Below are 15,647 nucleotides of genomic sequence, written 5' to 3'. Positions count from 1 at the left end.
ACAGTGGATTCTGTAAAATTCACACTGGCTTTTACTTAGTGCACTGTAACAGATACTGGACAATTCATAATGATCACTCCATACTTTTACTGAATCAATAATAGAGTTTACTGTATGATTCATAGCAGTTACCATATAATTCATGCTGGTTACTCAGTAATTTACCTTAGGTCCCAAGTCACTGATAACGGTCATTTGACCATTTGTGGTAGTTTCTGGGTAGTTTATAGCCGTTGAACATAAACATTAACTTAAATACTAAGTAATTCATACTGGATTCTGTAAAATTCACACTGGGTTTTCCTTAGTGCACTGATACTAGACAATTCATAATGATCACTCAGTTCTTTTACTGAATCAATAATAGAGTTTACTGTATGATTCATACTGGTTACTCAGTCATTTACCTTAGATCCTGAGTTATTGATTATTGATGATGGTTTTGTAATGATTTAGAGTAGATCCTGAATCACCAGCAGTTACTCAACTATTTATTAAAGATCCTGCATCATTCTGAGTGGTTAATTTATAATTCACAGCAGTTACAGTAGTGTAACACACACTGGTCATTCAGTAACTCACAGCAGATGTTGAATTTGATTATTCTAATTATTTATAGCATGTTCAGTAGACCATCGTGGATGCTGCATCATTTATACTGGGTTTCTATAATGTATAATACATCCTCAATAACTGGTGGCAGATAGTGACCTGCTGTGATCCTCAGTCATTTAAAGTAGATCCTAAATCACTGACAGTGGTATCTTCATCATTCATTCTTACAGGGTTTTATCGTAACTCAGTAGCCCCTGTATAATTCATGACACTCACTTGACTGCTCCGAACTGATCTCTGTTACTAACTCAGAAACACAGCGAAGCAGCAGAAAAGTTCATAGTGGTTTTTCAGGGCTTTACAGAAGAGAGATACTCATTGATAGTGGACCCAGTCATTTACAGCAGTAATGGAATAACTCAGTGTTTAAGGGATAATCCATAGCAGGTGATGAATATTAGAGTTGAACATGTTCACTGTGTTTATGGACAGTGCTGGTTTTTAAAGAGACGCAGAGGGACGTTGGCAGGTGGCTGATGGGACGCAGCCTGAATTCCCCTGTCGCTGGAGGTGCGGGGGTTAACTGCAGGTAGAAACGCCGAGGGTCAGTGCTGGAATCTGAGCTGGACCTGCAGGCGATGGGTGTCAGTGTAAACCTGCTGCCCCGGAGATACGAGCTCTCGCTGAGGAGTGTGTTTGATAAACAGAGGCCGAGCGGTCACAGCAACACGTTCCTTTAAACCAGAGAGTCCTTAAAACTCCCTTCCTTCCACATTTACACCTCATTAGTCCCTGAAACTGCAGCTGTGTGTGTGTGAGTGTGTGTGTGTGAGAGTGTTAGTCGTTTTTGGTATTTGTAACACACCACATGGAATTTACAAAAGCACGTAACTCCGCTTCCCATCAGCCAACAAAAGATTAACGTCAGAAATACTGCAAATAATGTTCAAGTGTTTCTCTGCACTGACGCTCACAGACTTCTGGGGACTGGGGCTGAGCAAAACCCACCTTCACATGAGAGGGGTTCAATGTACATTCATTCATTCATTCATCTGCTGTAAGTGTTTCATCTTTTTCTTGTTCAGTGCAGAGCATGAGGACGGAAACACACCCTAAACAGAGCATCACACACTCTCCCAGTCCCTCACACACACACACACAAACACCTGTGGACAGTATCACACACTCACCCTGTCACACTCTCACACACACCCATGGATAGTATCACTCGCCCAGTCACTCTCTCTCTCTCTCTCTCTCTCTCTCTCTCTCTCTCTCTCTCTCTCTCATGCACACACACACACACACACACACCCGTGGATAGTATCACACACTCGCCCAGTCACTCTCTCTCTCTCTCTTACGCACACACACACACACCTGTGAACAGCCGATCAGTCACAATATTAAAATCATTGAGAGTTGAAGGTAATAACACTGGCTCCAGTGCCCCCTGTTGAAGGTGGGAGGTGTACAGTGCTGTGCAGAACCCTTAGGAAACTAAGAGGATGATGATGATTAAGGGCAGCACAGGGGAGCAGCAGGTAGAGTCTCTGTCACAGCTCCAGGGACCTGGAGGTTGTGGGTTTGAGTCCCGCTCCAGGTGACTGTCTGTGAGGAGTGTGGTGTGTTCTCCCTGTGTCTGCGTGGGTTTCCTCTGGGTGACTGTCTGTGAGGAGTGTGGTGTGTTCTCTCTGTGTCTGCGTGGGTTTCCTCCGGGTGACTGTCTGTGAGGAGTGGTAGGTGGATTGGAGACTCAAAAGTGTCCATAGAGTGTGTGAGTGTGTGTCGCCCTGTGAAGGACTGGCGCCCCCTCCAGGGTGTGTTCCTGTCTTGCACCCAGTGATTGTGGGTAGGCTCCAGAATCAATCAATTGTATCTTCTCAACACGCTTGTGTACTTGTGTAAAATTGTATATATTTATATTTGTATATAAACAAAAAACATATACTATTTTTCTACAAAGTAGTAGATGTGTTGTGAGTGTGCGTGAAGAGCAAAGTGTGTTTCTAGATGTTCTCTCTGATCCTATGGATTAGTTAAATCAACAGCACACTTGACTTAAACATAGTGAAGCCTCTATTAACCCGTGAAAATAACTGAGCAGCTTTGGCAGGAGCTATTTTGTGATGGTCCTAATGTTTTGGTTAGATCTGGTGCTCCTCGTGTTCAGCGGTCAGTCCTGACCCAGAGTGGAGACAGGAAGGCAGCGGCCACAAGGTCATAGACGTCCAAGGCTCACTGTGTTTGGAGCTGAGTGGCCACACTGACCCCTTCACTCTCCTCACACATCGTTGAGCCTTGGGCCCCCATCACCCTGTCACTGGTCACCGCTTGTCTTTCCCTGGACCACTTCTGTTCAGTCTCAACCACCGCACACAACGAAGACCGACCCAACATTATGAGACGCTCCGACCAGAACATTATAAACACCAGATCTTTACCCTGACTATTTCTCCTGCGTCCAACTTCAAAACCTGAGCCTGCGCTCGCTGCCTGATAAACCCCACCCTTCAACAGGCGCCAGTGTCAGTGGTTTTAATCTTGTGGCTGAGGGGTGTGGCCTGAGTGGATTAGTGGGTTAACTCTTTGAGTGAGTGATAAATGGTGTATTTCCATCATGTAAAACCTGAACCACTGTAACGGCCAGAGTCACAATAACGATAAACACACAATGAGTTATGCGGCCTTGTATTAAAGATACACACACACACACACACATACACACACACACACACACACACACACACACAGGCACACCTGGAGGTCCAGAGGGGCTGACAGAAACAAAGATGCTTTTTGTGAGCGGCGGGTTATCTCTGTGGTCAGTGCTGAGTGTGTGTGTGTGTGAGGGATGGCGTGCTGAGTGTGTGTGAAGGACAGTGTGCTGAGTGTGTGTGCGTGTGTTTGATGGCATGCTGAGTGTGTGTGTGTGATGGTAGGGAGATGAAAGGCCGGGGGATGAGTGAGGCTGCAGCTCTACGATCCTCCGGGGTCATGATCTGGCAACCAGCCAGGAGTCTGCCCGACAGGTGTGTGTGTGTGTGTGTGTGTGTGTGAGGGAGTGTTTGTCCATTCTCAGTCAAACCCATGTGTGTTTTCTCTTAGCAAGTGCTTACTGTCCTAGAAAACGTCTAAATTCAAATCCCATTCATTATCCGCAGGGATTTAGATTTTTACTCAAAGTAGACTCTGAGCAGCCGACAGAGGGGATGATTCCTGCTCTGTTTAAAAGTGTAGTTCAAACATTTTTTAGAAAATTCAGATGTCCTCTCCATTCACTGCTCTCAAATCTGTGCTGAAAACTGGTTTAATGTGTTTATGAAGCCCCAGTGTCTGTCTGTCTCTCTCTCTCTCTCTCTGCTTTTTCTCTCTCTCTCTCTGCTCTGCTCTTTCTCTCTCTCTCTCTCTCTCTCTCTCTCTCTCTCTCTCTCTGCTCTCTCTCTCTCTCTGCTCTTTCTCTCTCTCTCTCTGCTCTCTCTCTCTCTCTCTCTCTGTGAGGAGTTCATGCAGAGTCATCTGGAGTTGTTTTAGGACATTACTCCAAACGCTAAAAAAGCACAAACCAAGATGAGGATGTTGCTCTATTCCTGTTCCATGGGGGACCCTGGCTTATTTTTACTGTTTCCGATTACTTACGGTGGGAATGTCTCCAAGTCACAATATTAACACACTACACTGTTTCCTGCTAACAGGACGTTACTATGGCAACACACATCATACCAAGCTACAATTGTAATGCTGTCTGCTGTTTGCCAGACCGCATGCCGAGTCGGCGTAGAAGAGGCATTCTCGCCTCACATTCTCATGCATTTCACATTCCAGTTTGTGAACTAAATTTGGAACTGTCTGGCCCATTTCCACCGACATTAACTAGTTCGCGAACCAGAAACATGTGTTCCCAGTTGGAACCAAAGAACAGTAGGTTCTTCCGAGCAAACTATGGTGGAATAATAGGAAATAAGACAGGAACACACTCCGTTTGTGTGTGTTTCTGGGGCTGTGTTTGGCTGAATTTCCACTCACAAAGAGCGGAGGACTGCTGAATTTGTCTCATTTCACGTGAGTGTGTGTCTTTGCCTGAAATATTGTAAAAGGAAATATTGGGGAGACATTTTGTCGCTGTGAGTGTAGATCACTGCATTGATCCGGGTGATTTGGTTTACTCCCGAACGTCTGTGTTTACGACCGCAGGACACTGGTAACCAAAACATTTTAATGGTTCCAGTGTCACATAATTACTTTTCCTTTATCTTCCAGTCTGACGATAATCACATTTCAAAACATGAATGGTGTCAAATTAATTACAATTTTAATCACGTACTGTATTCACTAGTGTGTGATTCTAAAGTCAAGATGCTCCTATTTAAAATCAGTGGATTTATCAATGCAGTGATTTCTGTCAGATGTTAGGAAACAGTGTTGGAGCGGTTCCCTTTGTGTTTTTAAAGAGTTACTGCTGAGGAAGTGTGTGTGGATCGAGTAAATGCAGCACAAATCTAAAATGCTTTGGTGAGGTGAACTGAACACATAAGAAACAAAGCACAAGGCGTTGATGCCAAATAGTGATCCAAATTCTTTGATTCTAACATTAACCCTGACTCTAATTCTATTGGCGCTTTTTCACTGCATAGTCCCTACTTTACTTTACTCTCCACTCCTCCACCAGGTGAATCTGGTCCTGGTTCTGGAAGCGGGTTCTTGTTTAGTGGCTGTTCTCTTGTGGTTCAGAGCGAGTCGAGTAGGGACTAAACCGTGGCGTGTAAACCTTGCAGAGCGCTGATTGTCCAGAGAGAGTCATCACTCTACGCCACGCAACGCAGACGACCAGCACCAACTCTCCATCTGTAAAATCTCCAGCTGCAGCAGAGATCACGTTTGTTTTTATCCGACTCACGACGGCGGCTCGTAAAATGACGCCGTGGTCTTTTGAAGAGGTTCAAACGCTCCTTGGATCGGTGGCCGACGAAAGAATCCAGCGAGAGCTGGACGCTGCAACAAGGAAGGAACAAACTCTACTGATCTGTCTGAACTGATGACGGAGCTGTGTTCAGTCCCAAACAACAACAACACGCCGATACACCATGAGTAAACACCGCTTAACGTTACCACCGCCGTTGTTGTGGTTTCCAAAGCCTGCTGTTCCCTACACCACATACATTTACAGGAGAGATGCGGTAGTGTAAACCGACCAAGTGCCCAAAGTAGAGTGTGTACCATGTAGTGAAGAAGCACCAAAGCTCTTCTCCTAACCTTGACTCTAACCCTGACTCAAACACTAACGTCTTCATCTTAAGCTTAAAATCGTTACAATGTGAGAATCACAAAGTTTCCCAGAAAATAAGCGTCTTAAAAAGTGTTGGTCCCCACAACACGATATATACCTGATCCACTCACACATCCCCACCCCCTGCCACACACACACACACACATCCTCAGGTTTCATTATGAATCGCGTGGCCGCAGATAGATAAGTCTCCTCTTTTTCTCTCCTGGAGAAGGAGGGAAATTCATCCCTTCTTCCTAATCCCTGAACTATGCTGCTGATGTGTTGAGTTATCGAGGGTAGTGCTCTGTGTGTGTGTGTGTGTGTGTTAAGATTGTTTGGATAGCACTTTGTAATCAGTTTCTCTCTCTCACCCACACACACACACACACACACACACACACACTTTCTTACCTCTCTTTTCCTCATCTGTCTTTATTGCCTTTTTTCCATCTTTATCCTTCCCTCTTTCTGTGGAGAGTTTACATTAGTTAAAGCTGAGCTCAGATCAGTGACGTCCAGCTCTTTAGGGCATGTGTCCAGCTCTGTGTTTCTCAGTGTCCTTCGAGGGTCACGGCTGCTTTTGATTAGAGTCGGAGAAAGCGGACGTCTCGGCTGAGACAAAGACAGATATATCTCCGCAATAAACCCGGCAGACACCGCATGCTTTAAGCCTGTGCTTAAGTCTGAATTTCACTCTTGGTGTTTGTCGTCTGACCTGCGGCGTGAGGGGGAGCGATGTCCGGGTTGTAGCACATTCCTATTGCATTTAATCAGTCAGTTCCACCCCACGTAACGTATCTCTAACAGCAAAAATAAGGGAATATCACCCCCTTGTACAGCAGCCATAGTGCAACATCCTCATCTCTTTTCATACTGTTCAACGTTAGAAGTTCTGTGTGTCTCCACCGTCGGCCATTTGTTTCCCACAGATGATGACGTCACTGGGTGAAGTGCAGATGGAGGCAGGAAGTTATTTTATACACAAGGAGCTCTGTCACACACTCTCAGAGCCTGTGACTCGTGTCACTCAATATACTTTCAACTGATAAATCACGAGGAGCCTGTATAGCGTAACATCAGCAAAAATGGCTTAAAGGTGATGTCTAAGATTGTGGGGAAACACTGTTCTCTGGTTTGTTTATGTTCAGAAGCTCTGTGTTTTTGAAGGTGGAAAAACTCTGTGTTTTTTACCACATTCAATTACTACAGGAACTCATTTGTAACTCGAGCTGTTTAGTTTTTTTTAACACTTTCCGTCTGCGTTTACTTTCATGCAGTTACTGTTTTCCTTAGAGTCAGTTCCATCTGCAGCAAATAATAAGTCCCTTTTACTCCCTCTTCCCCCAAAAAGCAGCACATGGAGAGGAGACAGCTACTGAATTTTATATAAAACTACTTTTTTTATTAAAATCATGACCCACCCCCTGCGTTCAGGATGAGACTGAGGCAGCTTCCTGTTCGGAAGTGTCTTGTTTGAATTTAGTTGTTTCTTGTTGGTGTTTTAAATCTATCACCAGCGCAGACACAGCACCAGCACAACTGTGTACAACACACACTCCACCACTGCATGAGGCTGGAGACAGCTTTTAATTCACGAGTGCCACCTTAAATGAGCTGATGCCGTGAATATGCCTCACCATTTAAGGGGGAATTGAACACTAACTTGATTGTGAGGTCTGTGAGTGTTGTCTTTAGCTCAGTCCTCTGGAGGCTGTGGGTGTCACTGGCGATGGACTCAAACCTAACGTTACTTTAAATAAACAAACGTAACCTTAACGTTTAGAGGTGTTGTGGTGGGAGCTGAATGTTGTTGTCACTTGGTGAATCCACACCACAGTCGTGGAGGAGCTCCTTGGTGCCGAGGTCGACCCGACGACTAAAAACTTTCATTAGTTTCATAAGTGTCCCTAAGTTAAAGGGCGTCTGGAGACAGTTCTATCACTGCCTCGATATCAGCGACTCTTACAGTTCAAATAAAAAGCACCTGTTTACAGAGTCAGGCCTGTGTATTAACACAGGACCTTTTTCCAGTGTGCAAACAGACAGTAGAGCGTCAAATGGTGAGAAAACTTTCTCTAAATTTTATACAAATATTGGATATAAATTCTGAACATCTAATTTATAAACGGGACATTGGAAGTGTGAGGTGTTGATGGCAAACGACAGAGAGAGAGAGGGGGAGAGAGAGGGAGAGAGAGAGAGAGAGAGAGAGCAAGAGAGAGAGATAGATATATATATATATATATAGAGAGAGAGAGAGAGGGAAAGGGAGGGAGGGAGAGAGAGAGAGAGAGAGAGAGAGAGAGAGAGAGAGAGGGAGGGAGAGAGCGAGAGAAAGAGAGAGAGAGGGAGAGAGAGAGAAAGGGAGAGAGGGAGAGAGAGAGAGGGGGAGAGAGAGAGAGAAAGAGAGAGAGAGGGAGAGAGAGAGAAAGGGAGAGAGGGAGAGAGAGAGAGGGGGAGAGAGAGAGAGAGGGGGAGAGAGAGAGAGAGAGAGAGAGAGAGAGAGAGAGAGTTTCACACAGAGAGACAGAGTAAGAGAGAAAGATTAGGAGACTAAAGAAAGAGAGAGGACAATGGAGTCACAGAGAGAGAGAATGAGAGAGAAAGATACAGAGTGTGAATGAGAGAGAGACAGAGAGAGAGGGGGGGGGAGATAGAGAGAGAGAGAGAGAGAGAGAGAGAGAGAGAGAGAGAGAGAGAGAGAGAGAGAGAGACCAACAGATTAAAAGACAGAGAGCTTTGGTTTTATGAGTCTTCTCGTCCTGTTGTAAAATTCTGGGCCGTTATTCCAGCCGAGCGTTAAAGTGGTTAAAGTGGCGTGACACACCGGATAATCAGAGGTTCAGTTCTGGAGGAGCTGTATCTGCACGCTCTGTGTGTGTGTGTGTGTGTGTGTGTGTGTAGGGCGTTCGGTCAGAGATGATGTGTTGCCGTCTCCTGGAAACCTGCTGGATGTGTTGTGAATAACGGCGGAGGGACAAGAGCCTCCTGAAGCCCGTGGTTAAAATCTCAGAGCGCACACAGAGGCACGTTACTCACTAATCACTGGCGTCTGCAGCGTCTGCAATAAAGGCACTGCTCTCACATCCCCGGCCTGACCTCGGTCACATCCATAAAGTACAGCGCCGCTCAAACTCGGACACACCCATCATTTTCGTGCTTCAGGACAATGGTGAAGACGTCCGGACTGTGAAGTAACACACATGGGATTCTCCTCACGTTCCGGTCGGATCAGATGCCGTGTGAACGTCTCCTTCGCTGGTTCTGTGGAGCCGGGGACCTGTGCTCTGAGGTGTGATGGAGCCCCTTTGGGAATGAGTTGGAGAGGTCTCTTTCGGGGCCTGTTTAATACTTATTTTTGTTGGTGGTGTTTGGACAAAGTGTGAACGGATCATGGTCAGATCACGATGACCACATTCGGAGGAGGTTAGGGTCACGTGAAGACAGAGTGTGTTTTCCGTGTCAGGAGGAGGGACAGCGCAGGGCTGGTATTATTCTGGAGATCAGTGGCTGGAATTATTCACAAATAACTTAACCCTTTAAAGCCAAACGTATCAAATATGAGCCATGGTTTTGGAGGTGGCTCTTTCATCATCTAATGAAGAGAAGAACCCAAACAAACCTCCATCCTTTTGAGGCTGTGTTCTGAGTTCTCTACTGAACTGTGAATGAACGGGAAGCATTTACCAAACCGTTACAGAGTTGTTACTATCTTCATGAAGACACAGGAGAACATCTCAAGACGACGTTTTTACAAAACTGAAGCAACTCCAGGTGTGATCTGAGTGATGTCACTACAAATTTATAGTTTTCCAAAAGCCTTTGTGTGTGAATGTGTCGCTCAGTTGTGGACGTAGACGTTGTGAGACGATGCAAAGGAAGAAGGTGATGATACAGAGGACAGTGGGAGGTCTGGTGAATGACCTCAGACCTCAGGCCAAGGTTCAGACAGCAACAGAAACAACTGTAGTTTCTCTGAATGTGGAGCAAAGTACCACCAGTAAATGAAACGTGTAAAGGTCAGAGAGGAGAACAGAGTGCTCATGGGTGAAGGGCCTCTGGAGCAGTGTTCACCATCAGCTCAATGTTACGTTTCCTGAAAGTTCTGAAGAACAGAGACAATCACGTGCTATTCGTTGTATGAAGTCTGAAGAACAGCTTTAACTGCTGCAGTGAACTAAACGAGAGACGCCTAAATACGACACATTCAAAATGTATATGATCCAAAATGTAAAAGTGAATTACACTAGGATTTTAGTTAAAGGGCCACATATATATTTTAATTTAGTTTCATTGTATTATTATTGCATGTGTCAGGCTTTAAAGGGTTAAACATCGTAAGTCAAGGAATGACAGGGATTCTGTGTCCAGAACATGGGACATTATTCTTACCCTCCAGTCTGGACCTCGTGTCCAACAGTCCCTCCGGACAGTCATAGCACTGACCACTGCAGAAATCACAGCAGCTGCAGGACGCAGTCTTTACCTCAGACCAGCACTGACTGACCAGACACACACACACACACACACACACACACACACCACAATCTATATACACCTCAAAAATCAATAACAGGCGATTGTGTGAAACTGTCCACAGGTGTGAGGAATATTATAAAACATTATACAGAGTGAATACAGACATATTAATGTGGAACAACGGATTTATTAAGATGGTACTACAGATTTGTTAAGGTGGAACTAGAGAGATATTAAGGTGGAATTGAAGAGATATTAATGTGGAAATACATAGATATTAATGTGGAACTACAGAGATATTAAGGTGGAATTAAAGAGATGTTAATGTGGAAATACAGAGATATTAAGGTCGAACTACATAGATATTAAGGTGGAACTACAGAGATATTAAGGTGGAATTAAAGAGATATTAATGTGGAAATACAGATATATTAAGGTGGAAATACAGATACATTAATGTGGAAATACAAAGATATTTAGGTCGAACTACATAGATATTAAGGTGGAACTACAGACATATTAAGGTGGAAATACAGAGATATTGAGGTGGAATTAAAGACATTAATGTGGAAATACATAGATCGTAATGTTTAAATACGGAGATATTAAGCTGGAAATGCATAGATATTAAAGTGGAACTACAGAGATATTAATGTGGAAATACAGAGATATTAAGGTGGAAATACAGATATATTAAGGTGGAATTGAAGAGATATTAATGTGGAAATACATAGATATTAATGTGGAAATACAGGGATATTAATGTGGAATTGAAGAGATATTAATGTGGAAATACATAGATATTAAGGTGGAAATACAGAGATATTAATGTAGAAATACAGAGATATTAAGGTGGAATTGAAGAGATATTAATGTGGAAATACATAGATATTAATGTGGAACTACAGAGATATTAAGATGGAAATACAGAGATATTAAGGTGGAATTAAAGAGATATTAATGTGGAAATACAGATATATTAAAGAAATACTGCAGATAAAAGACTAACTACAGATATATTAAGGTGGAACTACAAAGATTTTAATGAGACTTTTAGGAGATATTAAGGAGATACTGCAGAGATTGTAAGGAGGAACTACAGAGATGTTAAGGGTTGTGTCCAAGCTTTTCTCTGTGCTGTGTGTGTTCCCATCTTTCCCTGAGTGTGTGAGTCATGTGTTTTTGATAGTGCTCTGCTTTAATGTATGAGGGTTCACATTGTGCCAGAAGTCATTTCTACGGCGTTCTGGGTCCTGACGCTTCGCTTATTCCAGTGAAATATTCTTCCAATCAAGATGGGACTCATCAGTGGTGAGGCTGCTATCTCTGCTCTCGCGTTTCTCGACGGACCGCCGTGGTGGTTGGCGCGAGAGGCGAGTTTGACTTCTTAAAACAAACTCTCGCCGCAGATGAATGCCATTAGTCTGAAAGATTAGCCCTGACAGGGATGAATAAAACGCAATGAGCTGTCCCCTCCCTCTCGGCCTGGAGGAGAACAACTCCCTGAGCAGTGTCTCAGGCTCCAGAGCAGAGGTGGGCAGAGTAGTCTCGATCTGTAAGAGCCTCAGACAGGCAGAAGTGCCATTTAAGTGCTGTTTAAAATAAGACTACATATAAAAACGATTATAAATGGTTTAATATGAATGTGAATTTAGTCATTTCACATGTTACGGTACACACCACATTATCATCAGTGTCTAAAAACATAGTCTATCAGGGGTTAATTGATTGAACTTGGTGGTTAAATGGTTAAACATATTAATAATTGTGTGCTGGAGTTGACAGGGTTAATGTCGACTGATGGAGAAGACAAAGTTCAGTATTTGGCAAGTTCTGAGGTTTAACTGTGAATGGATGTGGGTTCACTATTTGGCAAACCACAGGTCACTGTTGCCCTTTCAATCTATGTGTTGTAAATAATTATTAATTACTTTTAACGTGTTTATAACCTAATTATAAGCATTAATAAACAGATTGTAAATCATGTATACATTTTATAAGTGTTTTATAAGTCTTATTTTTTTTTTTTTTTTCTTATTATTTGGAAGTGGAGGGGCTGCTTCATGGTCACAGTGTGAGGGTCTGTCTGTGGGAGATGACCGCAGTGTGTTCTCGTCGTCCAGCTTCACACAAACATGTGGACGGAAATGTCCACGGTGTCTTCAGCACCACTGCAGTAGGCTCCGGGTTCTGTCTCCTCTGTAAACCCGAACAACGGGACTCTCTTCAGTCCTCCTTGGCTTTTTTAGTTCCTGTAAATCGTCCTCTGGTGAGCGCTGATTAATCTGAAACAAACAGGATTTACAGCACCTCAGGGGACTCATGAGACATCCCTGAGATCTCCACTCAAACTCAAGAGGAGAGACAGGGGACATTCATGGACTCTTGCTCTCAGGAGAAACATCTGAGCAGCGAGAGAGACAAGCTTTCTACGTAGACGCTACAGAGATATCAACGAGACACCTCATAGATATTGAGGAGAAACTACTGAAATATTAAGAAGACTAGAGAGATATTAAAGAGGAACTAGGTACTCAGGAGACACTACAGAGATATTTAGAAGCAGAGATATCAAGATCTCTTTTTTATTTAGTCATTTCTGGCGGCTTGTTCCAAGTACCTCTCACATTACGTCAGACACAGAGAGAGAGAGAGAGAGAGAGAGAGAGAGAGAGCTGCAAACAGCTTTCCCCAAGTGTAACCTCACGTCTGTCATCACTTTTGACAAAATGCAGCAATTAAGGCTCAGCGTTGAGTTTGTAGCGCTTTCTGTTTATTGTTAGAGGGGTTACGGTGCTGTTCTCACTGAGAGTGTAATGTGTCTGGCTCAGCTGGATGTAGATGTAGATGTAAATGTAGTTTATTTGACTTTTACTGACACCAGAAATGTGATAATTAAGTGGCTTTCCTCTTGGGTTGCAGCATTAGAACAGTGTGGGTAAATGTTGCAGAGGGCAGCAGCCGAGGTCCTTTAGAAATATGACTCGATGATCAGTGCAGGGCGGTGGTTCTGCAGGTGTCTCTCTGTCGAACAACAGCAGGGTCTCTGGGTCCTGGGTGAGATTCTCTCCTTAGGTCACTGTCTGTGAGAGGTGTGGTGTGTTTTGTGTGTGTCTGCATGGGTTTCCTCCGTGCTTTCCTCCCACCGTCCAAACACACACTGGTAGGTGGTGAGACTGTGGGAAGCTGTCCACAGGTGTGAGTGACTGGGTGAATGTGTGGGTGACAGGGTGAGTGTGGGAAGCTGTCCAAAGGTGAGAGTGACTGGGTGAATGTGTGGGTGACAGGGTGAGTGTGGGAAGCTGTCCAAAGGTGAGAGTGACTGGGTGAATGTGTGGGTGACAGGGTGAGTGTGGGAAGCTGTCCAAAGGTGAGAGTGACTGGGTGAATGTGTGAGTGACAGGGTGAGTGTGCGAAGCTGTCCACAGGTGAGAGTGACTGGGTGAATGTGTGGGTGACAGGGTGAGTGTGCGAAGCTGTCCACAGGTGAGAGTGACTGGGTGAATGTGTGGGTGACAGGGTGAGTGTGGGAAGCTGTCCACAGGTGAGAGTGACTGGGTGAATGTGTGGGTGACAGGGTGAGTGTGGGAAGCTGTCCAAAGGTGAGAGTGACTGGGTGAATGTGTGGGTGACAGGGTGAGTGTGGGAAGCTGTCCACAGGTGAGAGTGACTGGGTGAATGTGTGGGTGACAGGGTGAGTGTGCAAAGCTGTCCACAAGTGAGAGTGACTGGGTGAATGTGTGGGTGACAGGGTGAGTGTGGGAAGCTGTCCAAAGGTGAGAGTGACTGGGTGAATGTGTGAGTGACAGGGTGAGTGTGGGAAGCTTTCCAAAGGACCGAGTGACTGGGTGAATGTATGAGTGACAGGGTGAGTGTGTGAAACTGTCCATAGGTGTGTGTGTGAGTGATTGAGTGAGTGGGTGAAATTGTCAAATGTATTGTTAGAAGTGTAAAATCTTCACATTTTATAGATGTTCTCCACTAGGTCTCAGTTCCCAGCTTAGAGTCCTTGGGCAAGACTCCTAACAATGCTTTAGTCTCTCTTTGTGTGGTTTGATTAAAACTAAGTCTGGAGAAGTGTCTGCTCTGTAACATAAATCCTCAAGTGAAATATAAGTATCAGGGCTCATTAACCACGCTGTGTCCAGTGGATTTTCTGACGTGATGCTGTGTGCTGCAGGGCAGTGGGGAGTCCTCTGGTTATGGACCCGAACAGTATCTGCAGGAAGACCAGGCGGCTGGCGGGGAAGCAGGCCGAGCTGTGCGAGACTCAGCCGGAGATCGTGAGCGAAGTGGCAAAGGGAGCGAGGCTGGGCGTTCGAGAGTGTCAGCACCAGTTCCGCTTCCGTCGCTGGAACTGCACCAGCCACAACAAGTACTTCGGAAAAGTCCTGCAGCAAGGTGAGAGCTACAGCTTTAACTTCGCCAGAGATTTCCATCCTAACCCAGAAACATCATGGGACAATTACGGCTGACCGACCCACAGTTACGAGTCTGGCTTGGCCCATAGCAGCAGGGTTAAAAAGTGAAACTGAGGCCTCACACAGTTCTTACCAAGCTTGGTCTACCCCAAAAAAGTCCTTTCCAAATTTGGCGGTAGCTGACAAAATCAAACCATTAAAATCCACAATATTCTTCCAGAAAATCCTGCAGCAAGGTGAGAGCCAGAGCTTTAACTGGGTTTGAGATAATCTTCCAAACTCACAGCCTGGGAAAATCAGAAATCAAGTCAGAACCAAACCACAATATCATGTTTAGAATACAAATCCAACTGGAGCCCAACCAAAATGTGTCCCAGTTAGACTGTTGTCAACATGATTCCAGCCAAACCCTAATGTGACCAAGAAAATGATGTCTGCATTGGATCGTAACCCCAAAAAATGATGTCTAAAGTGGACAAAAATTTAATGTAGTCTTGGCTGTAAACAACAAGATTCTGTCTCATGCTATAGTTCAAATATTCAATCCAGAACCAGACCAGCATTCTGTCCTAATCTGACTGACTCTGACAGACCGGTCTGCAACTCGACCAATCGATTCCATGTAGTGAAATGTCTCTGAACCCAACTGCATCTTTCTCTGTCCCAGATTTCAGACTGATCACTATTCAGGGCGGATCCTTCAGTGTCATGGCTCCTAAACTGGAGAACACATCAACACACTGTTCACTTCAGCTCTTCATTCTACTTCTTTAAATCTCAGCTCAAGACAAACCTATTTCAAAATGGTGTCAGCTGCCTCCTCACTTCAAGTAATAATGATTTATTCATTTTAATCTCTCTCTCTCTCTCTCTGAACAGTAAAAAGACATTGGTTATGACAAAGGCACCAAATAAATTAACCT

General features: G+C 44.5%; 1 protein-coding gene across 1 annotated transcript in view; it reads left to right on the top strand.

The window, feature by feature from the left end:
* The window catches only part of wnt6b (wingless-type MMTV integration site family, member 6b), a 36,488-nt gene that overhangs the window by 2,084 nt on the left and 18,757 nt on the right, over positions 1-15,647 (top strand). Inside the window, exon 2 of the mRNA XM_066658800.1 lies at positions 14,484-14,704. Within this exon, the coding sequence (XP_066514897.1) occupies positions 14,484-14,704 (221 nt within the window). The remainder of the gene's footprint in view (positions 1-14,483; positions 14,705-15,647) is intronic.

Source organism: Hoplias malabaricus, unplaced genomic scaffold, assembly GCF_029633855.1.
Source record: "Hoplias malabaricus isolate fHopMal1 unplaced genomic scaffold, fHopMal1.hap1 scaffold_95, whole genome shotgun sequence".
NCBI classification, from domain to species: domain Eukaryota; kingdom Metazoa; phylum Chordata; class Actinopteri; order Characiformes; family Erythrinidae; genus Hoplias; species Hoplias malabaricus.
This window is presented reverse-complemented; position numbering and strand designations above follow the sequence as displayed.